Source organism: Chrysemys picta, chromosome 4 (genome assembly GCF_011386835.1).
Source record: "Chrysemys picta bellii isolate R12L10 chromosome 4, ASM1138683v2, whole genome shotgun sequence".
In the NCBI taxonomy this organism is placed as follows: Eukaryota; Metazoa; Chordata; order Testudines; family Emydidae; genus Chrysemys; species Chrysemys picta.
Window position 1 is genome coordinate 27886645 of NC_088794.1, and position 26173 is coordinate 27912817.

At 45.9% G+C, this 26173-nt stretch overlaps 1 protein-coding gene across 1 annotated transcript in view; it reads right to left on the reverse strand.

Moving 5' to 3' along the window:
- LOC101935245 (NACHT, LRR and PYD domains-containing protein 3-like) overlaps window positions 1-16584 on the reverse strand; it is a 29841-nt gene extending 13257 nt beyond the window's left edge. Inside the window, exons 1-3 of the mRNA XM_065591021.1 lie at window positions 16528-16584; window positions 15743-15876; window positions 6690-6860 (exon numbers count right to left, since the gene is read on the reverse strand). Of these exons, the coding sequence (XP_065447093.1) occupies window positions 6690-6860; window positions 15743-15876; window positions 16528-16584 (362 nt within the window). The remainder of the gene's footprint in view (window positions 1-6689; window positions 6861-15742; window positions 15877-16527) is intronic.
- Window positions 16585-26173: the final 9589 nt, after the last annotated feature.

Genomic DNA, 26173 nt, shown 5'->3' on the forward strand with positions numbered 1-26173 from the left:
TCTAGTTAAGTTCACACCCTTTTTATCTGTATAAACAAGGTAGTGTGGGTCTTGCATGGTGCTCACATTATCTGGGTGTATTAGCAGAGCGCTGTGCTAATAAACAGAGTGGTCTGACAAATTGTGAGTCCTGAATCTGACTTTGACAGTTTCTTGCCCCATTAATGGTAACTTTCCTGCGCCACTGTGCAATCATGAGGCGGGTGGGGGTCACCATTGCTGCACACAGGCTAGCTGCATAGGTGCCAGGGCGGAAGCCACAGGCTTGGCGAAGACCCTGCCTTGATTCCCTGTTCATCCTCAGCAGCGAGATATCTTCCATAATGATCACCTCCTATGGAAAGTGTGGGGACAGGAATGATTATCAGGCCCACCCTACAGCGCTGGCTGTCCCCAAGTGCCCAAGAGCCACATGCCCAGTGTACAGCAGGGTCCTGGAACAGTGATTTACCCTGCCCCTGCAGTTACTCACCATTGTGGGGGATTTGTGGCTCATGTATGCTTGTCTGGGGTCAGCCAGTTAGTGACAGCTGTGAGAGTACTGGCTGTGTTTTAAAGCACTGAAACAGTGTTGTCTGTGTTGCAAACAATATTGCTTCTGTAAAATGTTGCATTTAAACTTCACAGAGATGACCTTGGGAGCACAGCCGCCCTCTTTGTTATCAGCGGCAGAATGGTTGAGAAGAATTAGAAAGCGTCCAAGAAGAACTAAGGAGGACTTTATGCGTGAGGTTATGATGCAGTCCGCCACCGAGAAAAAAGAATTGAAGGAGTGGTGGGACAGTGAGAAGAGGGACCAAAAGGAGAATGCGGCACACCAGAAAGAAGCCACAGAGTGGCTCTTAACAGTTATGGAGCACCAAGCAGACACGCTCCAGGTGGATAGTAGCTCTTCAGACCAAGCAGGTGTGCGCCTGCCTTCCCCTGCAGCCACTGTCGCAAAACTCTTTCCCATGCACACCCCCAACACCACCAACACACTGCTATCAACCTCCTGTCTCCACTCTCTACCCGCAGCATTCCACTCCTCCCTCCTCACAGTCCAGCAGTGTGGACTCCCACTACGCACTGCACTCAACACCCATCCCTCTGCAGTTTGGCCCTGCTGAAGTCCAGCACCCGCTGCATTGTACTCCAAAGGAGAAGGTTGGGTATGATCCCTGGACATACACAAACCTGTAGTCATCCCAGGATCCCTCCTCCTCTTGATACCTTCCTTTCCCCCATCACCCTCCCTGCTGATGATTTTTTTCATTTGACACTCTCCTCTGGTTGTCTTTCAATAAAAGAATTGTGTTTGTTTGAAAGCAATCTTTATTCTATTAAGTGAAAGCAAAAAGAGCAGTGCAAAGCAACATACAATTACGTTAAGGACCCTTCTTGCATCTTGTGCACCAATCACCTCCTAGCATTATAAGCACTGCAATCCCAAGCATAGCAACAAATATTAGTGGCTTTCAGCTTCAAATTGCTCCCTCAAAACATCCCTGATTCTTATGGCCCCGCACTGTGCCCCCCTAATAGCCCTGGTCTCTGGCTGTTCAAACTCAGCCTCCAGGCGTTGAGCCTCTGAGTGAAGCTTTCACCCTTCCCTTCACAAATATTACAGCACGCAGCTATAAGCATAGGAATATTGTCATTGGCCATGTCCAGCATCCCATACAGGCATCGCCAGCAGGCTTTTAAATGCCAAATGCACACTCCACAGTCATTCTGCACTTGCTCAGCCTGTTGTTGAACCGCTCCTTGCTGATGTCAAGTTGCCCCGTGTATGCCTTCATGAGCCATGGCATTAAGGGGTAGGCGGGGTCTCTCAGGATCACAATGGGCATTTCGACTTCCCCTACAGTCATCTTCTGGTCAGGGAAGAAAGTCCCTGCTTGCAGCTTCTTGAACAGGCCAGTGTTCCAAAAGATGCATGCATCATGCACCTTTCTGGACCAGCCTGCGTTAATGTCTGTGAAATGCCCACACCTATCCACAAGCGTCTGGAGAACCATTGAGAAATACCCCTTGCAATTTATGTACTCAGATGCTAGGTGGTCTGGTGCCAAAATTGGAATATGCATGCCATCGATTGCCCCTCCGCAGTTAGGGAAGCCCATTTGTGCAAAGCCATCCACAATGTCACGTACGTTGCCCAGAGTCACGGTCTTTTGGAGCAAGATGTGAGATTAATGGCTCTGCACACTTCCATCAAGATGGCTCCAACAGTCGACTTTCCCACTCCGAACTGGTTAGCGACTGATCGGTAGCAGTCTGGAGTAGCCAGCTTCCAGACTGCAATAGCCACGCGCTTCTCCACTGGCAGGGCAGCTCTCAATCTCATGACCTTGCGCCGCAGGGCTGGGGTGAGCTCATCACACAGTCCCATGAATGTGGCTTTCCTCATGCAAAAGTTCTGCAGACACTGCTCATCATCCCAGACGTGCATCACGATGTGATCCCACCACTCAGTGCTTGTTTCCCAAGCCCAAAAGCGGCGTTCCACTGTGCTCAGCACCTCTGTGAATGCCACAAGCAATCTCGTGTTGTAGCTACTACGCGTGGTGAGATCAACGTCGCACTCCTCTTGACTTTGTAGTTTAAGGAATAACTCCATTGCCACTCGTGACGGGTCGGTCAGTGTGAGCAGCATACTGGTCAATGCTCAGGATCAATTCCTGCAGCCAGAAAGAGGCAGGGCAGGGTGCACAGTACACAGACTGTTGAAAGATGGCGCCAAATGCATATGTAAGCACAGGGATTGCTGGGATGCAAAGCAATGCATCAAATGCATCATGGGGCATTGGGACAGGACCCAGGATGCCCCGCAACCCCTTCTGCCTTCCCTCAAGTCTTAGAGGGAAAAGAGAAAGAGGTGCTCTGTGGGATAGCTGCCCAGAGTGCACACTTCGAATAGCGCTGCAAGTGTGAACATGCTAGTGTGCAGGAAACTGTCAGTGTGAACACACAAGAGCGGTTTTCCTTCGGCGTTCTCTGAGTGGTGCTGTAACTGCCAGTGCTGTAACTTTGCAAGTGTAGACTTGCCCTAATAGTTGTAAAATTACATTGGTTGGCATTATATTTTAGGCTGTCTTGCTCCGAAAGCTGCCTCCCAGTGTTGCACTGGCTGAGGACAAAGAATTACTGTTTTCACATTGAACCCAAATCATAGCTGCTGACTCCATGGGTGCTTCGGGGCTGGAGAACCCATGGGGAAAAATTAGTGAGTGCTCTGCACCCACTGGCAGCCAAGCTCTCCCTGCCTGCTCTTCCCCGCCTTCTCCTCCCCTGAACGCGCCGCATCCCCGCTCCTCCCCCTCCCTCCCAACACTTCCCGCCAGCTGCCAAATAGCTGTTTCATGGTACTTAGGATGCTCCGGGAGGGAGGGGGAGGAGCGAGGATGCAGCACGCTTTGGGGAAGAGGCAGGGCAGGGGTGGGGACTTGGGGAATGAGGTGGAATGGGGGTGGGATAGGGACGGAGCAGGGGCGGAAAGGGGTTGGGCCAGGGGCGGAGTGGGGTCGAGCACCCACTGGGCCGAGAAGAAGTCAGCACCTATGACCCAAATATTATTTGTGGGATGATACTCAGTTTGTGTAGTTAATCTCCAGTGATTCAACACAGATCAGGCCATTCTGTCACCAAACTCTTCTACAATTAGAATAATAAAATAGAACCATAGAACTGGAAGGGACCTTGAGAGGTCATCTACTCTGGTCCCCTGCACTCATGGCAGCTGCAGGACTAAGTATTATCTATTCTAGAATGTGTGATCAGCAGCTCTGACATGAGGTTTAAGCTAGGGTTACCATATTCAAACATTTAAAAAAAGAGGACACTCCATGGGGCCCCGGTCCCGCCCCTGGCCCTGCCCCAACTCCGCCCCTTCCCCGCCCCGGCCCCGCCCCAACCCGACCCCTTCTCCGCCCCCATTCCAACCCCTTCCCCAAAATCCCTGCCCCAACTCTGCCCCCTCCTCTGAGCACCCCGCATTCCCCCTCCTCCCTCCCGCTCTGATCTTGGTTGGGGGTTGCTAAGTGCTTCTCTGCTCCCCACTCGCCCCGCAGCCCCTATGCCCTTGCCTGCCCTGCTCCTCCTCGCCCTGCAGCCTCTGCGCCCCCTGCCTGCCCTGCCCCCTCTGCACCCCCTGCCACTGCAGCCTCTGTGCCCCCCCGCCCCTGCAGCCTCTGTGCCCCCTGCTCCCCACTCACCCTGCAGCCTCTGCGTCACCTGCCTGCCCTGCCACTGCAGCCTCTGTGCCCCCCCGCCCCTGCAGCCTCTGTGCCCCCTGCTCCCCACTAGCCCTGCAGCCCCTGCGCCCCCCCGCCCCTGCAGCCTCTGTGCCCCCTGCTCCCCACTCGCCCTGCAGCCTCTGCGCCCCCTGCTCCCCACTCGCCCTGTAGCCTCTTCCCCACCTGCCTGCCCTGCCCCTGCAGCGTCTGCGCCCCCGCCCCTGCAGCCTCTGAGCCCCCTGCTCCCCACTCACCCTGCAGCCTCTGCGCCACCTGCCTGCCCTGCTCCTGCAGCGGCTGCGCCCCCCCGCCCCTGCAGCCTCTGTGCCCCCTGCTCCCCACTAGCCCTGCAGCCTCTGCACCCCCCCTGCCCCTGCAGCCTCTGTGCCCCCTGCTCCCCACTCGCCCTGCAGCCTCTGTGCCCCCTGCTCCCCACTCACTCTGCAGCCTCTGCGCCCCCTGCCTGCCCTGCCCCTGCAGCCTCTACACACACACACCCCCGCCTGCCCTGCTCCCCCCGCTCACCCGGCAGAGGGAGAAATGCAGGCTCCACGTGGAATCAAACACTGTGCCGGGCTGCTCAAAGTTCCGCAGCAGTGCTTTGAAGTGTGAGCGTGGTCACTCGCGAGCGGTGGGGAGAAAGCTCTCCCAGCACTTCTGGTAATCCACTTCCCAGTGCTCGGAGCTTATCCACAATATTGCTTTAAACTAAAAAGTTCAAACTTACTGCGTGGGGGGAGGGAGGGGGCATGTTTAATACCCCTGAGCCAGCAAGCAAGAGTGCTTTAATTTGCCAGGATAGACCTGGCCTCACACTTATTCCATGCTTACCCAACATTTTCCACTTGGGAAAGAAGTTAGTTTGAGTTGGGGCAGAAAAATGAGGACTAACTTAAGGTTTATGGAGCTTTAACTTTTTGGAATGAAACTCAAAAGAAATCAAATGTGAGGTACTTTTATGATGGATTGAACTGCTAGAGACCCAGCAAATGGACAGAACCCTGTCTTAGCCTATTAGCCTGCTAAGAAGTGGATTTAAAATCCTTGAGGGAGAGAAGAGGGAGAAACCTACATCATTGTGTGTTGAGCTTCCTCCAGTGCTTTTGCAACCCCTTAAAAGTACAAAGTTGTGTTGGCCTGTGGAACTAGGCTGAGCATAAGGAAAGAACTTGGTTGCCTATGCATCCCAGAACTGAAAACACTTCAATACAGTATTGACGACAGTGCATCATAAATTGGAAGCCCCTCGATGGAAGGTACTGTAAAAGTTAAAGTACTCACTGGTATCCAGAATGGGATGTTTTGTTTTGTTTTTCCTACAAATGTGTGGGAATTTGTTCCTTATACGGAGATGGGGGAGAACAATAGTTGTGGCTGGAGCTGGACAGAGTTCGTGCAGGTTCTGTGCAAGCTTCCCACCCTACTTCACTGGTACTGCCTCTTCCCCCTGCCACCGGCACTCACCAATTGTCAGAAATGGAACCCAGCACACATAGAAGATGGCGGTGACAGGCACTAGGACTCAGAAGGCAGTGTCCTGGAGCTGCCTGCCAACCTCAGCCGAGGAGAGGGAAGGGGGAGCCTCTTCCTTCCCTGACAACTAAGCAGAACTCCGGAGAAATCGGGGGTGGCGGAAATTGAGGAGGCGGGGGCAATGCCTGCTCAAACTACACCCAAGGCTGGCACAGGTTCCCGTGGTAACTGGATTTTTGGTGTCCGGTCACCAGTGCTACCCAAGTACCTGGCAGATGGCAGTAAGTTCTTGCAGCGTGGGAAGCTGCAGACAGGAGGGAATGGAAGCAACAGGCTACTGGCTGAGCTACTTCCAAGCCACAGGGAGCTGCTTTGCCTTTCCTGCTAATGTTATTGTCTTCATCTCTCTGAAACTGGATGATTTTCATGGTAAACCACCTGCAAACCATTTTAGTAGTCTGGATGGCTGTTACCAAATGCATTATCTTTGAATGGTCCATTAAACGTGAAACAATGAAGATCACAGATTATCAACATTTGCTATTTATTAAAGCCCACCTGGCAAAGATGTCTCACAGCTTGTCAGCCTGTTTCAACTATAAAAGATGGAGCCTGGGAATGATCCTGGATCTCTGGAGTGCTTGGCTTTTGGCAGGGGGAACCCTAAGCAATTGGACAGAGATCCCGAAAAGCCATTTTTGGGAAACCCCAAGGAACATATGAAAAGACTCTAAGAGACTGGCAGATTGACCTGTTGAGTGACCTGTCACTACAACCTTCAAGTTCCAGGAAGATCTGTGCTCAGAGTTTCAGCCCCAAGAACACTTATTTCCATAATTACCCTTTCTGCACCTTTCTCAGGTCTTTAACATCATTTATAAAATGGCACCCAGCACAATGTCCACATGCTGTCTGTAATGAGCCACATATACACAGACTGGAGAGTGAAGCAGAACTGCACTTAATGGAAAACAGTGAAGGAAACCCCCAACTACTTACACTAGTTTCTGCAGTTTGCAATTGGGATGTTTCAGTCCTTCACACAGCTGCTTCACTCCTAAATCTCCCAGTTTGCTGCCTCTCAGGTCCAGCTCTTTCAAAGTTTGATTTGTACTGAGAACTAAGGTAAGATACTTGCAATCATAGAAAATGATACCACAGTGTCCCAACCTGCAAAGGACAGAATAACGGAGGGAGCTGATACCTTGATGCACAACAATTCACTGTATTAATGAATGTGTTTCAAGTCAACAAGTTCTCTAGATATTTTATCTACTTTAACCATTTAATAACTCTCATATCTCTTTCTTAGTCAATAAATCTTTAACTAGTTTACTAAGGATTGGCTACAACATTGTTTTTGGTGAGATCCTGAAGTATATTTTGACCTGGGGTAAGTGGCTGGTCCTTTTATGACTGGGAGACCCTAACGTGTGGTGAATTTTGCTTTTAATCATCTTTCATCATAAAGTCCAGTTTATCTGGGTAGTAAATTGGGCTGGAGAGCTTAAGGGAGACTGTCTATGGCTCCATGGTAAAACTAATATAGTGATCCAGGAGCATACATTTATTACAGGGTTGGTGAAATCTAAGTATAGACTATACCATCAATTGGGGATTGTCTGCCCTGTTTTCTGACAGTCTGATCTGAGATTAGCACTCTTAGCTGTGAGCCACTCCAGGCAGCGTGACACTGCAATCAAATGCTCTGCCACTGAGCTCTACCCCCTTTCAATTTATTCAACTAGTTCAGTTCAATTACTAGTTCACTGAAAGATGAGAAACCAATTGGGAGCTGAATGAGCCCTCACACTGTTCAGAACAAATGATTTTTTCATTACTTTCTGTGACATTTCAGCTCCTTGTACAGACCACTAACCAAAGGAAAGGTTGCTAGGGAATGTCAGGAAATGGTTTATACTAACAAATGATAAGTCTCTGAGGCAGGGAACTAAGAAATTGCAGGCATCCAACCTAGAGGAGATGAAGAACATTATTGTATATATGTGTTCTCTTCTTAATAAAGATTAAAATACACTTTGCAAAATAGTTCTCTCATGCACAAAAATCCTCTAGTCATTAGGAGAGCAGAACACTGATGCCATCCAGAATAACACTGAGACCCCAAAACCCACACCTCCCAGCTGCTGTAAGGGAGCAGTCTCAGATGCTCGCTTCTGGCTGATGGGAGAGTGTCCCACCTCTTATGGCTCTTTATCTTCACACTCCCATGGGTGAGAGTGACGGGGGAGGGCAGAGAATGGTCTTCTCTCTTTCCTACATGCAATGTGTGGTCTGGGATGTCCTAGTGATACCTCTGACCCTCGTGACCACTCATACCACAAGGCCTGGATTAGTGCTGTTGGATCTGGCCTTAATCCTCATTGGCTATTTCTATCATTTATTCAAGATTTCTAAACAGTGACATATTTTGGGCCACTGGTGTGCCCTTCACATGTGCAGTGAGGAGAAAGACCTGTCGAGTGACCTGTCACTACAACCTTCAAGTTCCAGGAAGATCTGTGCTCAGAGTTTCAGCCCCAAGAGCACTTATTTCCGTAATTACCCTTTCTGCACCTTTCTCAGGTCTTTAACATCATTTATAAAATGACACCCAGCACAATGTCCACATGCTGTCTGTAATGAGCCACATATACACAGACTGGAGAGTGAAGCAGAACTGCACTTAATGGAAAACCATGAAGGGAACCCCCAACTACTTACATCAGTTTCGGCAGTTTGCAGTCAGGATGTTTCAGTCCTTCACGCAGCTGTTTCACTCCTGATTCTCCCAGTTTGCTGCCTCTCAGGTCCAGCTCTTTCAAAGTTTGATTTGTACTGAGAACTAAGGCAAGATACTTACAATCATAGAAAATGATACCACAGTGTCCCAACCTGCAAAGGACAGAATAACGGAGGGAGCTGATACCTTGATGCACAACAATTCACTGTATTAATGAATGTGTTTCAAGTCAACAAGTTCTCTTTTCCAGAATCCTAGCACTATGGCAATGCTATGAGGATGGCGTGGTAGCTGTATAGTTAACATTGCATTACACAGTTCAGTTCAACAAACAAATTACTTTTTTTTTTTAAACAAAGCGCAAGTTTCCGCAGCAGAACCTGAAAAGAGTTCTGATCTGAATGAAGAGATATGACAGCATGCAAGGACAGGAAGATAGGAATAGAAAATGAATGCAGGTTTGTGTAGAATAGATAAATGTGTGTTTAATACCAATTCCACACATCTTAGTGCTTAAACTTTTTTTGTAGGTAACACCACATGTATCCCAGCATCTTCTTCACTTCTTTCAGGAAAAAGCTTGTAATGTAGAAACCTAATTACTGTAGCTATTTGAATTCAGAAATTTCTTAAGAAGCAAAATAGCTAGAATTTTTTTAAAATGAACTCTTAGTTTCTATAGATGGCTTTGGCACCAGTGGATCTGTTTAAAACAAAGTGATTTTAATTACCAATATTAATCATCATTTAAATCAAGGTTTCCTGTTTGCGGATTTAAATAATCAATTTAAATCTGTTTTTAATATGTACTTTTTAGGTTTTTTTCCCTAAAGAAAGGTTGATCCTCAGTTGTTGGTATAATCTGGTACTACCTTCTTCTTTTTCTTCTTTTTCTTTTCTTTTTCTTTTCCAACCAGGAGGCTACACTATACCCATACACATTTAACCGAGCAGTTATGCAGCTTAACATTTATTCAGATTCCTAAATTTTACATTTTTAATTATGCTAGAGAATGGTGAATGATGAATTTATTTAGTAGATGAAGATTCATTTTTTATTTATGATCTCTATTAACCTCCATTTGGATGGAAATTAGAATGAATTTAAAATGAACAAATGGGATTTTAAAAATCTTTTTTAGTAAACAGAACTAACTTAAATGTGCTGGATACATAAAGAGAAAAGTATCAAAACATTTTGCGTTTAAAAGTAATTGATTTATTACTACTTCCTTTGTTTATCTGTAGTTAGTGAATTGAACTGGTTGTTTGTGATCATGATGTTTTTCAAGATTTCAGAACTAGCAGATCTCATCCTCTCACACCTCACTTCTTTTCATAGATTGGACGAAGAAAACAAGCTTTGCTGCTTTTTCTACTCCCAAATGGTTTCTCGGCTTTGAATGAATTAGTTTTAGAACTAAGGTAGCTTAATCAACTGAAATAAAGAAAATAATCTCTGCAACTGCAGAATAGGCTGCTGATGATGACAAAAGCTGGTTTAGCACTTCCAACAAACTCTGGTTCCATGGATTTACCTAGTGATTTCCACCAGCTTCTGTCAGTAGTAGCCTCTTGTGCAGGTGCAGAGAGAATATTTTCTTCATTTTAGTTTATTCAACTAGTTCAGTTCAAAGACTAGCTCACCAAAAGTTGAGAAACCAATTGAAAGTTGAAAACACCCTGAAATAGCTCAGGACACGTTCATTTAATACCCTTATGTTTAGAGTATTTTCTGTTACATTTAAGTTCCTGTACAGACCAATAACTAAAGGATAGAGAATGTCAGGCAATGATTTATACTAACAGCAAGTCCTATGTCTGTGACACAAGGAGCTGTGAGATTGCAGCCATTCTATCTAGAAGAGACAGAAGAATATTATGTCTAAAACTGTTGTCTTCTTAATCTAGATTAATTTGAAAAATAGTTCTTTCATGCACAAACATCCTCTAGTCATTAGGAGAGCAGAACAATGATACCTATTGTCAGATGCCTTTATTGCAAAACTGGGCCCCAAGTTTTTCTATAAGAGCAACATTTGTGTTGCTTTGTAGAGGAAGGGCTTTCACAAAGCAGTGTCTGCTCTCCTGAAGAAAAGTATCTTTCTGAAAGTGCCCTGCTCAGAAAGAGGAGCTTCTGCACTAAGTGGGTAATTTCACAAAGATTCTTTTTTGTGTGTGAAATAAACCACTGCTGGTCTGGAGATCCCTCCTGAACCCCAAAATACTTGGAAGTGAACAGAGATCCACAGAACACACACACACACAGCCCTAGCTCTGCCCTAATGAGGATGTCAGTCCCACAAGCACCCTGTTTCCCAAATATTAGTGAACTGTGCAGAACTGTGTCGAAAGGAGTGAGAGATATATATAGAGAAAGCATGTGCATATGTCCAGTTTCTCATGGCAGGGAATTGGGGATGTGGTACTGGAAGGCTGGCATCCCTAGAGGTTGTGGTATAATGAACTAATGAGTCATTAGCGTTACTTGCCGGAGTATCTCCAGTTTGCAGGTTGCATGTTTCAATCCTTCACAAAGCTGTTGCACCCCTGCAAATCCCAGTTTATTTATCTCCAGGTCCAGCTCTCTCAGAGTCTGGTTGGTGCTGAGAACACAGGAAAGATCCTGACAACAAGCAGCTGTGAGCGTGCAGTAAGACAACCTGCAGCAGGCAGAGATTTAGGAGAGAGTTAGGGTTGGAAATCAGCCTTTTCTTTACTTACTTCATTACTTCAACCTCCTGGTAAAGGAAAATGAGATCTGTCAGATGTTAAATGGACAATAGAGAGGACCTGTGATCACTTATGAATGGCAGAGACACACTTTAAAAATAGGCAAAAATTAAAGAAAATGCACCTTGTATAGGGACATGAGTTCAAACAAAGAGAACTAAGTATCTATCATTACAAATATCAAACATTATAAGCAAAATTTTTATAAAATTACACAAATAAATGTCCATGTGGTGATGCCTCTTCATCAGGTTCTGGTCACTAACGATGGAAGTCATGATATTATAGGTGTTTGGAATTGTTTATAGGTGGGATGGATTAAATCTAAATAGTGTCCAGAATAACACTGAGACCCCAAAACCACACCTCTACTTCACCTCCGAGCTTCTGTAAGGGAGTAGTCTCAAATGCACCTTTATGGGTAATGGGAGGGTGTCCCACCTCCTATGGCTCCTTATCTTCACACCTACAAGGGTGAGAGTGATGGGGGAGGGCAGAGAATTATCTTCTCTCTCTCCTACATGCCATGTGGTATGGGATGTCCTAGTGATACCTCTGACTCAGGTGACCACCCACAACACAAGGCTTGGATTAGTGCTGTTAGATCTGGCCTTAATCCTCATTGGCTGTTTCTTTCATTTATTCAAGTTGTCAAAACAGTTACTAATTTTGGAGCACGCCGAGGAGAGAGATCTGTCGAATGAACTACTGATTGTCACCATAATCCTCCATAACTGGGAAGTTCTGTGCTCAGAGTTTCAGCCTCCAAAACCTTATTTCCATAATTACTCTTTGCAGCAGAATATACCCCTGTATTCACACCCTATACTATAATGATCTTTGTACAAAGTAACAGAGGGTCCTGTGGCACCTTTAAGACTAACAGAAGTATTGGGAGCATAAGCTTTCGTGGGTAAGAACCTCACCTCTTGCATCTGAAGAAGTGAGGTTCTTAACCACGAAAGCTTATGCTCCCAATACTTCTGTTAGTCTTAAAGGTGCCACAGGACCCTCTGTTGCTTTTTACAGATTCAGACTAACACGGCTAACCCTCTGATATTTGTACAAAGTGTGTCATTTGAAAACTCATAATTTGCTGGTCAGTATTGTGCTGATAAAATATGTGTGGCAACATTGTATGTAAAGTTATAAGATTTCCCTGTATGCTTTCACTAACCCATGTTCCAAACCTTAGGGTACGTCTATACTTACCTCCGGGTCCAGCGGTAAGCAATCGATCTTCTGGGATCGATTTATCGCGTCTTGTCTAGACGCGATAAATGATCCCGGATCGATCCCGGAAGTGCTCGCCGTCGACGGCAGTACTCCTGCTCTGTGAGAGGAGTACGCAGAGTCGACGGGGGAGCCTGCCTGCCGCGTCTGGACCCGCGGTAAGTTCGAACGAAGATACTTTGACTTCAGCTACATTATTCACGTAGCTGAAGTTGCGTATCTTAGTTCGAAGTGGGGGGTTAGTGTGGACCAGCCCTTAGAGACCTGCCCAAACAGAAGTTGGGAAACAGGTCTGTCTTAAATAAAGTAATTGTGCTCTGCTTAATTTGCATTTAAGCAGTAAACAGAGTCATCATGCAGAAAGGAAAGACAAAGGAAATTCAAACAGGTGAAAAAACCAGCAGGGAACATCCTTCCACATAGACTCTTTTTTCCCTAGTGCCCAGCTGGACATGTTTTTGAAGGGAGGGACTGAACCTATACAAAGGAGGGACAAACACCCCAAGGCACTCCTCTCTGTCTCCATGCCCATCTGATTCACTGCACCCGAAGCAACGAAGGAAACATTCGTTGAACTCTGGGACAAGGTGTCCTGACCGACAGGGTTTGGTCAGTAAGACTCCTGGAAACATGAGAAATTTGCTTGAATCTGATAAAGTTTGTTATTCAACATTGGTGAGGCCTCATCTGGAATACTGAGTCCAGTATGACAGACCTGCGGGTGGCTATTTTACAACAAAAAAACTTCAAAAACAGACTCCAACGAGAAACTGCTGAACTCGAATTGATATGCAAATTAGACACAATCAATTTAGGTTTGAATAAAGACTGGGAATGGCTGAGCCATTACAAACATTGAATCTATCTCCCCATGTAAATACTCTCACACTTCTTATCAACCTGTCTGTACTGGGCTATCTTGATTATCACTTCAAAAGTTTTTTTTCTCTTACTTAATTGGCCTCTCAGAGTTTATAAGACAACTCCCACCTGTTCATGCTCTCTGTATGTGTGTGTATACATATATCTCCTCAATATATGTTCCATTCTATGCATCCGATGAAGTGGGCTGTAGTCCACGAAAGCTTATGCTCAAATAAATTTGTTAGTCTCTAAGGTGCCACAAGTACTCCTTTTCTTACTCTGGTGTAATGGAGTAGACTCTAGGACCCTGTACATGCTAGGGAGGCAGGGCTCTTCTGCTGCGTCCCTCTAATGTCAGTTGCTAGAGTAGACTCTTGAATAAAGATAGAGTAATATGTGCTGACAGGTGGCTCCTATTACCTCCAGCACAGAAAAAAGGTCAGAATGTTTCTGTGAGGCAGAGGGAACAAGGTGCTGGGGCCGAAGGGTCCTGTGGGAAGAACCTTAGGAAAATCCATACTCAGAAGAAAGCTTAGACTGAATTTTTGTTTGTTTGTTATTTTGTAGGTTACTAATAAAGGCAAATACCAGGAGAGGGATAAGTTTGGATTATGTGCTTTGGTCCAAATTCTCTGCTGCTGTAAATGGGTGAAGCGCCATTGACTTCAAAGAAGTTTTGCTCATTTACATTAGCAGAGAATTTGGCCCAGTGTGCATATACTCTGCTCATGGCAGGTTGGGAACTCTATCTACTTACACATAATTACCCATTAAGACACTCTTAAGAACATAAGAATGGCCATACTGGGTCAGACCAAAGGTCTGTCTTCCCAGTTCTAGAGTATTCATGATGTTATGTAGCACCCAGAATAGTGGGCAATATTTTGGGCACTTACTGGAGAACTGTAAAGGAAAACAGCAGTTACTTACACCAGCTTCTGTAGCATACAGTTGGAGTGTTTCAATCCTTCACACAGGAGTCTCAGTCCTTCACCCATCCTACGACTCCGAAAACTCCAAAAACGATTACCTCTCAGAGCCAGCTCTGTCAGCATCTGCTTTGCACTAAGAAGTGAGGAGAGATTCTTACAATCCTCATAATTGAGTCGGCACCATGGAAACCTGGAGGAGATTGAAAAGAACAGAGAGATGATTGGCTAGTTCTAAACAATCTGGAGAGTTCACTTCAGTATACCAAATTCATGTGAACCAAATTCATCACCAGTCTATATCCATTGTGCTCAGTAGAATTACATCAAAGAAGGCATTTGCCATGTGTTGTTTCAATAGATTCTTTTATCCAAAACTATAAAAAACCAACAACAGTATAATGAGTGTTTAAATAAATGAAATGATCCCTGAAATAACACTGGTTAAGGCACAGGGAATAAATGCTGTAGAGATGCCGTGTGTAGCCAATGATTTTAGTTTCGTATTCATTTATTGTGTGATGTTATGATTAATCAATGTTATACTACCTATATTCATTGTATGTTAATCAGAGTTGATTTGTAGGATAAGTGACAGGTGCCGACTTACCAATGTGCCCGGGATGCTTGACCCCCGGCCCTGCCGCAGGCCTTGCCCCCACTCCACCCCTTCCCCCAAGGCCCCACCCCGCCCCTGCCCCACCTCTTCCCACCCCCGCTCCACCCCTGCCCGATCTCTTCCTGCCTTGTTCCTCCCCCAAGCATGCCCGTCCTTGTTCCTCCCCCCTGCCCCCAAAGCCTCCTGCACGCTGCAAAACAGCTGATCCTGACGGATGGGAGGCGTGGGGAGGGAGGGAGGGGGAGGTGCTGATTGGTGGGGCCTGCTGGCAGGCAGGAAGAACGGGGGGGAGAGGGGGCCTGCCGGAGCATTTTTTTGCTGTGGGCCAGCCCTGGAGCACCCACAGAGTTGTTGCCTATGATAAAAGTATAAGATTGATCAGTATTTAGAAGAACTATGTAGTAGACATGAGTAAGACAAGCTGAAATGGAAGAAACTGTGGGATGAGATTAATTTTCCTCTGAGACAGAAACAGGTAATACTGCTTCCCTTCAATCCTTCCTAAATAGGTTATAACTATTGATTTTAACATTCCAATTGTGCGGATCATCCCAACAAGTTTCAGTAATACCATCTAGATTGAATTTATGCTCATAAATGAGCAATTCCAATTCCTCCTATTTATTATCCAGCTCCTAGCACTGGTGTATAGTCAATTCAAGATTTTCTTCTCTTCATGTTCTTTGTTTCTTAATTAATTTTGTTCTCAACATCTCGATTTTGTGCTAAATGAATGCTATTTTCCCTTTTTACCCTCCCCTTCTGTTATAGTTTAATGCCCCCTTGACTACTCTAGCCAGCCTATCCCTGGGAAGATTGGTCCCCCTTCTACTGAAGTGATGAAGGCCATCCAAAGTATACAGCCCCCGATTCCCAAAGAAAGTGGACCAATGTTCCACAAAACCAAAACCCTCCACCCTGCACCACTTACTTAGCCAACAGTTCAACTTCCAGAATCTTCTGCCTTCTCTCTTCCTTCACTTGTGGGACAGAAAGGATCTCAGAGATCACTTGGACGTTATTCTTCTTCAGCACATTTCTGAGTTTCCTGAAGTAATCTATTAACTATGCAATATGCCACAACACAATGTCATTAGTGCTGATATGAACTATTACCTATAGATCCTTGCCCATCAGCTTCAGAACCCAAGCCAATCTTAGAGTAAGGTCTCGTATTTTGGCTCCCGGAAGGCAGCGCGCCATCCTGTTGTCCTTCCATCCCTTGCAGAATATTTTTTCAATTCATCTGAGTACTGTACACCCAAGAATGATCATTTGTCGTCCTTGGATGGTTGGAGAACTCTTTGTGGACAAGCTTAATTTTCTTACAGGTTGGGCCAAGTTGCCTTCCACAGGTGTGTCCCATACACCTCTCCATTCCCTTAGACCAGCTACACCTTGAGAACTATCTTCCACAGTTTCCATGTTGAGGATATGGCATTGATTGGAAATTTTGAATTGTGTGGAATTCCTTCTGGTCCTCTTTTCTCTGGTGGCCACAGCCTGCCCATCCTTGTCTGTTTCCAAATGTTGTACAATGCTGCCATGACCTCATGCCTCTGGTGGTTACAAACTGCCAGGTCTCCTCCGACTTCCTTTCTCTCTGACTCCTTGCTGGCCATATCTTTTCTTCCTTGAATATAGGGTACTGATGTTTCCTGAACCTGGCTATATAAGAACTTCTCAGAGTCTCTCATTCTCAATAGCATCTGTTACTAGTCCCTCCAATCCAAGAATCTTTTCCTCCAGCACAGCCACGAACTTGCACTTCATGCTCAGGAAAGGCATCAGGCAGGAAAGAAAACATGGCACATTCATGCAGGTCACCACCCTGTTCCATCACTGGCCATCCTGAAATCACATGTAGAGCTGAACCTGGAAGGAGAGCCTCTCACACACAGCCCCCCCCCACCCAACCACCTCCAAAATTATCCTGTTAGCTGCCTCTGTTTGCAGCTCTCAAGTTCACCTAGCAAGTGACTTTTTATACCAAGTTTCCCTGCTTAGCTCAGTTCTATCCCTACCACTAGGGAGTAAGTAACCACTCAGAGACTTCAAACATCGGGACTGATCAAAGTTCCAAGGGTCAGAACCGCATGGGCCCTTACCAAGGCACCCACAAACAGACCTTTCTAAACTGTTTCCTCGGGGGGCCATGGCCCAGCTACATAGCCCATACACAGAAAACAAACCCGCAAATGGACCACATACCATTCACCATGTCCCACTACCTCCTAGCCAGGGGCGGCGAGTTGTATGGGCCAGGGGTGCCCAGGCTCCACCAATGTCGGGACTGGGTCTTTCCCCCAGCCCCACCTGCCTCCCCCGGAGTGTCCCCCAGCCCCATTTGTTGGCCCCCATGCACCTCCCCCAGTTGCCTCACCTGACTTGCACCTGGGCAGCGGGCAGCTGCCCTGGGCCCCCTGCACTCCCTCGCCGGCTGCTGCCGCTGCAGCTTAGCTATAAGGGAGTGCTGGTGCTCGCGGCAGGCTGACTGCTGCATCTGTGGAGGGAGGAGGTGCATGACAGCCCCCTCCACCCCCCAGCAGGTGACTCCGAGTGAACTCCTGGGGCTTGGGTGAGTGCCAGGAAGAGGAGGGGTTGTCCTCCTCTCTGGCCCCAGACCCGGGGCAGCCTGCCTGCTACACCACAAAGTTTGAGCTCCCCGGCCCAGCCCCACCCCACAGCTCAAACCCCCAGCCAGAGCCCTCACCTGCCCCCCAACTCCAGGCCTCTGCCCTAGCTCTGAGCCCCTCCCACACCCCAAATCCCTCATCCCCAGCCCCAACCCAGAGCCAGAGCCCTCACCCTCCAACCCTTACAAGGCAGGGGAGAGAGGGGGGATGGACTTGGACCCATTCTGGGCACTACCAAAAATTATACAAACCTGCCACCCCCGCTCCTAGCATAGAGTCTGCAGCAACACCCATCAAAACTCTCTTATTAGCTGCCTCTATTCACTGTTATGGAACAGTTTGACACTTTGAACAAATTAAAAAAGAAAATAATAAAAATATAAAAATAAAATGAAAAGCCAGGTGAGCCAGGGAGCCCACCCATCCAGCGGGAAACCTGGAGGAGCCAGCTGCCCAACTCTCGGAGTAGCCTGCGAATTAGCTGTCCTGGGAATTGGGCAGCTCTGGGAGCCCTGGCTCATAGTAGAACTCCCGGTGGGCTGCTGGGGAAGCGAGTGAGCTGGCAGGAAACCAGGCAGTTTTCCATTTAAATTGTCAAAATCAACACATTCCCTCAAGATATTTTGATTTTGATGAATCAGCATTTCCAACAGAAAAATGTTCCATTAGCAAAATTCTCATCAGATCTACTTGACAATCAGAAAGCCCTTTTTGCAGCTTCTGACAAAGTGGTACTACCAACAACCCCTGAGTTCCTATATTACGTTGTTTTTCCATATTTAAATGAAGATATTAGGCTACCTTCATTCTGTCCCAGTTCTTCTCACCCTAAAGAAATAAGATGGCATCATCTGAACATCTATTGAGCCATTAAATCCTATTTGAACAGAGCAGAGCCTTTTAGGAAAACAGATGCTTTGTTTTTATCATAAACCCTCCAAGCTGCATATGATGATCTTCAGAAGTTCGAGAGCTGCAAGACACACACAACCTTTACACATGCATTTTAAAAAAAATTAACTTGTTAGTAGCTGTATTATGGCTAATTACTACTAGAGCTAGAGGCTTTGTCGGTCTCCCTCCTGGTCGTAAGTCTCTGGAAAATCTGGTTGATATTTTGTCAAGGCAGTACTGAGGAGCTCGGTCAGATGTTGATTTGTAAGGACTGCACAAAAGTTCACGGAGAGCAACGATTCACAGCAGTATGTTGTGCCAAAAATTGAAATGAGTCGCACACTGGTCTTCTTGAGTTGAGAATACTTCATTCCTGGCACTTGCTTTCAAAACTTGACTGTAGACTGTGATTTATGCTATGCATCATCTTTAGAGCCTGGTCCTCCTGGATTTCCAACAGTTCCATTTCTACAGTAGATGTTTCCATAACCATGGTTTTGGAAATTGAACAGCTGTCATTGATCACATCAACCATGAATGGGATTACAAGAAAGGTGAAACAGGATCTCAATTTCTACAAGTCTTCAAACCTGGCCCAGAAGCCTCAAGCAGTCCTTGGTAATTTACCTCTGTATTCCTCAAGTTTGTGATCTTCTACTTTGATTTCAGGGAATGTGTTTACCCTACTCTTGAGATAGGTAAAGTGGTTGAAGTCTCTTGACATTTTGTCTCTTTGAAGAAGCTTTAACTTGTTCTGGAAGCTGCAGATTCTCTGAGTAAGATCAGAAATAATCTTATCTTTCCCTTGGAGTGCCAAGTTGAGAGTTTGCAGATGCTGCATAATATCAGTGAAAAACATGAGATCCTGCATCCATTTCTCATCTTCCAGTTACGGATAGGACTTTTTCTTTTCCTGAAGGAAAGCATTGATAGGCTCTATCCATTCCACAAACCTATTTAAGACATTGCTGGTTGATAACCACCTCACAATACAGTAGAAAGAGACATTGTTAGGTTTGTCTTCAAGATCCAGCTCTTCGATGAAATTTTTGAACTGTCAATGAGTCTTCCTATTCAAGCGGATAAAATTAACAATTTCTAGGACCATTTTTGTAACATTTTCATACTTGAAGTGTCTGCCTGTGAGATGATCATGATGGATGATGAATGAACAGGGAGAAACTCCAGAAATTTGGGATCGCTTTTTAAGAGTCTGATAAGGCCTAATTCCCCCCCACACCTTTGCAGGTGCTCCATCCATTGCAATACTGACAAGTTTATCCAGCAGTACATCAGCATTTGTCAATGCTTTGTCAAGTGTGTTCTTTACATCAATACCATGGGTTGTTTCTTCTAGCACCATTAAGTCCAACATTTCTTCTTTCACAATTAGATCTGTGGAAACAGCAAACAAATATTGCTAGTTGGGGTTTATCTTGTATATCTGTGGATTTGTCAACAGCTAGGCTGAATGCTAGAGAATTCTTTAGATCGTTTTGCATCTTTCTTGCAAAATCAGCACTGATCTGGGATATACACTTCTCCATAGTGTGGTGCGAAATTGGAATTTGCTTTATCAATCATTGAAGTTTTTGTTACTTGGATCTAAAATTGCAACCACTTCTGCAACATTCTTCTTAACAAATTCTCCATCAGAATATGGACGTTTAGCACAAGCGATATTCCATGACATAAAAAAACACTAGCTTTGGTTGTTTGGTCAGCTTCCTTACTCAACACTGAAAGTAGTGTCTGTTGACTATTTAGACATAATTTTAATGCGGATATATTGTTTTTCCTTAATTCTGATTCAGGAGGGTATTTAGACTAAAGTTATTGTGATTCATTTCGTAGTGACTGACGCTGTATGGAACCTGGGCAACACTTGAGGATATTATGAATATCAATATTATAAAATTGTAAAGAATTGTGCCAGATATGCCATGTAAGGGATCTGCAAAAATGTTATAATTTGCCAAATATGATAAGCTTGTTTGTGTTTGTATCACCTTTGTACTGTAAGTTATATGTATGGTATGTCTGTAGTTACAAACTTGTGCTGTGCATCTGGGTGACACCCCAGACAGATTAGCATTAGCACTGCCTAGTCAGCTTGATGACCCATCAAGGGACATCGCCTATGCAACTGACCAATTGATGCCTTGTCTACACTGCCAAGTTTTGTTGCCAAAAAATGCCTTTTGGTGACAAAACAGCAAGAGCATACACACTGCAATGGGACTTTTGTAAAAAAAAAAAGCCCAGTTTTGGCAACAAAAAACTTCCATCCCTTTGAGAGACTTTTGTCTTTCCCCCTCCCTTTATTGTCAACAAACAGCCAGTGTAGACACCACACCTGTTTTTTTTTTTTGCTTTTATTGGCCTCCAGAAAGTGTCCCACAATTCCCATGCTGCCACTCTGGTCAGCAGTTTGAACTCCGCAGTCCTGCAACCAATCTGTCCCCTCCCCCTTGCAAGCCCTGGGAATTTTAAATCCCATGTCCTGCTTGCTGGCTCAGCATGGAGAGGTGTCCTGGCATGGCTATCGCACCAAATGCGCTCCTGCTTGGACTACCATGGAACTGTTGGATCTGATCAGTATATGGGGAGAGGAGTCTGTTGAGTCATAGCTGCAAGTGACCCGTAGGAATTGGGACACATATGGGCAGATTTCTTGAGGATTGTGTGAAAAGGGCTATGATCAGGACATGCAGCAGTGCAGAGCAAAGATAAAGGAGCTGAGGTAGGCGTACCATAAGGCGAGGGAGGCAAACCATCGCTCTGGTGGTGCACCTAAGACCTGCCGCTTCTATAAGGAGCTGAATGCTACCCTCGGTGGTGACCCCACCTCCATCGCCGAGAGCCCCAAAGATACTTCGGAGGCAGCAGAAAGAGGAGCTAACCCAGAGGTTGAAATTCTTGATGAAGAAGTGGAGGTAGAAGAGGATGCGGAGCTCCCAGCGACGTCACCTGGTGGGGCAGGCAGCCAGGAACTTTTCTCCATTTCAGAAGTGCTCTCTGGGGAGCAGGAAGCAGATGAGACGCAGGGTAAGTTGCTGTGGCTTGTGTAGGGAATCGAAAAGTGGGAGGCAGGTTGTGTTTTTATGTGAGCTTGACATTGCCCTGTGTAGCTAATCTGCGTGGCCAAGCAGGGTGTCAATGGACATCGAGATCTGCATGGAATCCTCCAGAGAGAGGCTCTGGAAAGTACTTGTTAATCCTCTGCCACAAATTCCAAGGGAGTGCAGCCTTGTTAGTTCCCCCATTTTAGGAAACTGTCCCATGCCATTTAGCAGTCACTGCAGCTGGGACCAAAGCGGCACATAGCTAAGCTGCATATAGACCGGGGTGAAAGCCACAAGCATGCAGTAGTTGTGCCCTGGTTTCCCTGCTTGCCCGCAGCAGTGAGATGTCAGCTAGGGGGCCTGCCTGTGGAAAAGTGTTGGATAATTTTAGAATGAGTTCCCTGCAAAGCTGCACTGCAAGCCGTGGCTGTTTTGTCCATATGCACAAGCGCCCTCCCCCCGATCTGCCACACACCATGATTTGTGTGCTTGCATAGCTGTGTGCCTGCTTAGAGTCAGTGAGAAAGCGATTGCTACTAGTTGCAAAAGGCCCTTGTTACTGAAATGTTTCAATCGTTTGCTGGAAGGTAACAATCCCTCATCTGTGCATTGTCCACAGCAGCTGAGACCTTAAGGAACACACCATGCACCCCTGCTGTCTGGCTTCGGCAGATAAGGAAGAAGACGCAGCAAAGAAGATATGCTCAGAGAGATGCTGCAGCGCGCTGACACACAGACTAGGGAACAGAAAGAGTGCTGGGAAGCCGAAAGGCAGGACAGAAAGGAGAATCAAGCGTTCGCTATGGAAGTGACTGAGAGGATGATAAAAGTAATGGAGGATCAGATAGAGATGCTCAAGTCTTTAATACAGCTGCAGACTGAGCAGATCCGTGGTCGACCTCCACTGCAGCATGTGCACATGCACAATTCTTTGCCAACCCCACTGCCCTCTACGCCCACACGTTCCTTTTCACTTCACAGCACTCCTGAGTTTCCCCATCACTCCACCCCCTCTCACAGCTTGGACAATGATGACCTCTGGAGTAACCTTTCTACAAATGAATTTTTGAACAAAGGGCTGAATAACCCATCCAAGCTGTGGATGTGTTCAGGGACTTTCAAGACAGCAAACTCACCAATACTGCTAGGAACCTGATGCACATTGAAGTCTTTGTATATATGTGACTGTTTTACCATTTAACATCTCTCTTCTTGTTCTTTTTTCTTTACAATAAACCTTTAGTTTTAGACACTAAAGGATTGGCTGGCAGCGTGGTATTTTGGGTAAGATCCAAACCTGGCGACGTGGCTGACCCTTTGGGGTCAGAAGAACATTTTGTATATGTGAGCAGAGTTTTTTTAAAGAACTTCTCACTGTACTGGACCTATATGCTGATTGGGAGCCAGAGTACTGGAATGCAATAAAGGGGACTGTGTGATTTCTCTTTTGCTTCTTGATAACCAGTGTGGGAGATCAGAAGCACAGTTTGTGACTGGTTGGGGAGTCTAACTTCAGTGTTACCCACTAGTCTTGGGAGTATATCTGCTCTCCCTTTTGCAGCCTCCCTGACCTTGGCATTTCCAGTGAGAGCTGCCCTAGGCACACCGGGTCACAGTGATGTGTCAAGTTGCTCCCTTTGTAGTGAGTAAGCTATGCATTGCAGATAAGACACAGGGATTTGCCACCTGTAACGCTGAATGCAAAATGTTTCTCCCAATCTGGCTTAAAACCTCCGTTTTCTTCTTCATACTTATGTTTCTTACAATTTGAAGATGTCATTGTAATCCGCAAAATTAAAGTAGGGTTAACACTTAAATCTAAAACTATTCAAATGCAATTTATGAACAGTAAACACAGCCTATATTCTGCAGAATGCAGGGAGATCGCAAGCATATGAGGTCCACACAGCACAATGTCTGAATACAGAATGACACAAGTTCCTGATCTAAAGCGCATGTGACAGCTTCTCTTTCTATTGGTCTCACTCTCACAATAGCTCAGGGCTTAAATTCTCTTGAAGTATTTCCCAGAGTCCCTGCCCCCCATTCTCCGCCTACCAGACTAAGGGGCGGGGGGGAAGCTTGGGGGTTCTGCCTTGTGGCAGGGTGGTGGGGCTAGGGGCTTCTGCTCCAGCGCCTCCCATGGGGCAAAAGCCCCAATGGCTCACGAACCATGGTTTGACCATGTTTGTCCTAGACTGATACAAAGAAATGCCTCAAAGCAACCATCTCCCAGCAGGTCTGGGCAGTCTGTTTCATCCAATGGACAGAGAGAAACACAGTAATTTATGAGAAAATTTGTAAACTGCAATAACTTGGTCATCTCTCCACTCCTTCACAAAACAACTTCAAGGTGCATATCAGCTTCCTCAGAGGCTATTGTTGGTCTTCAGATTTTGCAATTTTTCATCTGTCCTTAATTTCTATCTTTCCAACTGTTCTCTCCTTCCCTCTCTGGGTTCTGGACCACTTGCTAATTCTTTGTAGTCCTTTCAGAACTGGTGGTATTGGACTACCTATGTATGAGAATAATACAATTTCATTCTTAATTGCAAATTTGTCGTCTTCTAACAGAGAATCCAGCTGTTTGGGTTTTCCCCTCCCTTGTTAATAATGTGTGTCAGTGTTTCAGAGAACTTAAGGCATTGGAAGCTATTGAATAAACTCGTGGCACAGTACCTGAGTATATACGGAGGTTGGGATGGGGGGTAACTGGGCACCAACTCTTTGATCTGGCAGCTGCCTCCATGTGTTTCTGTACGCACAGCGACCCAATAGTCTGGTTTTTATGACAAGACAAATTCACAAGTAAAGGTAAAACTATCATACTACTCACCCAAGTTTCTGCACTTTGCAGTTTGGATGCTTCAATCCTTCCACCAGCTCTTTTTTTATTAAATTACTCTGGCAGGCCTGTTCATCCTCATCCAACTGTGTCAGGGGCTGGTTTGCACTGAAAACAGAAGAGAGGTCTCTACAGAAATAGTAGCTGTGAGTCAAATTTGGGTTAATTAAAACAGAGAATTATCAAGTAACCTGCCCATGTGGGAAGTTTCTCCTAACCTCAGGCAGTTAGTGGTTGGCTTATGAATGGTAGCAGGTTTATATGTAGAGCTGGTAGTGATCCCTGTATTTGGGATACCTAACACTACCCATTTTAAATATTCTGTTGACCTTTATTTGAGAAGCTCTTAAACACCTTCATTGTTTGCAGCAGCCCTTTGAAATCTGGCATGGAGCCCTCCGCCTAGAGAAGGGCCTTCCCCTTGTCTGATTAAATTCCATTTACATGTAGCTGAGTTATAAACTGTTAAAATCACCATTTCCCTGCTGTGGCTGGGTTCCACCGGAAAGTTTTGGTAGCATGCCAAAATAATAATGGACTATGAACACTCTAAGGAGTCAGGCCTGTGCCACCACCAAAATAGAAGTAACATCGCCATTATCAGTACTGAGAATGCCTGGAAGTGTGGTTTCCTGAAAATGAGAGAGATAAGACTGAGACACAGTCCCATAAGGGAAGTAGTGGAAGCCCCAATCCAGGAGACATTTAACAGGGACTGGCATGGAAAATATATGATGGGGGAAAAATAAGCAAAAGCCCTTTTGAGGTGGACTAATTTGGACCTAACCGATTTCATTCACTAGTTTCTATTATTCTATCTAATGATGACACAACCTTATTTAATATGACGTAAGTAGGTATTGCTATAACTAAATGTAAAATAAAAAATGGTTATCTATCTTTTCGTAACTGTTGCTCTTAGAGATGTGTTGTTTATGTCCAATCCATTCTAGGTGTGTGTGCACCCATGCGCGTGGTCATCAGAGATTTTTGCCTTAGCAATCTCTGTAGGGTCAGCTGTGGCGCCCCCTTGAGTGCCACACCCATGCGTCGGTATATCAAGCACCACTAGCCCTACACCCTCTCAGTTCCTTCATGCCAGCAACTCTGACAGTAGGGCAAGAGAGTGGGTAATGGAATGGACATAAGCAACACATCTAGAAGAACAACGGTTATGAAAAGGTAGGTAACTGTTTTTAATTCTTTGAGTGCTTGCTCATGTCAATTCCATTCTAGATGACTCACAAGCAGAGTCCATGGAGGTGGGCTTGCAGTTCACGGTCATCCAGCTTGCAGCACTGCTCTGCCAAAGCCAGTGTTGTCTCAAGCTTGCTGGGTAAGTGCATAATGCAACGCGAATGTGTGGACAGATGACCAGGTAGCGGCCCCAAAGATCTCTTGGATTGGCACCTGCGCCAGGAAGGCCACTGATGACGCTTGCCCCCTAGTTGAGTGTGCTGTCAGGATTGCCAGTGGAGGCACTTTTGCCAGTTCATAGCAGTAGCAGATGCAAGCAGTGATCCAGGATGAAATCCTTTGAGCAGACACTGGGGGACCTTTCATTCTGTCTGCCACCACAAGGAACAACTGTGTTGACTTACAGAATGGCTTTGTCCTGTCTACATAGAAGGCCAGCACTCTTCTGACATCCAGGGCATACAACTTACATTCCTCATCAGATGTATGAGGCTTTGGGAAGAAGACAGGTAAGTATATGTCCTGGCCAGTATGAAACTGGGAAAATACCTTGGGCAGGAACGCCGGGTTGCGGCCGCAGTTGGACCATATCCTTGTAGAATACCATATAAGGCGGTTCTGAAGTAAGTGCCATGATCTCAGACACCTTGCGGGAAGAAGTTATTGCAACCAGGAACGAAACCTTCTAGGAGAGAAGCAGGAGAGAGCAGGAAGCCACCAGCTCA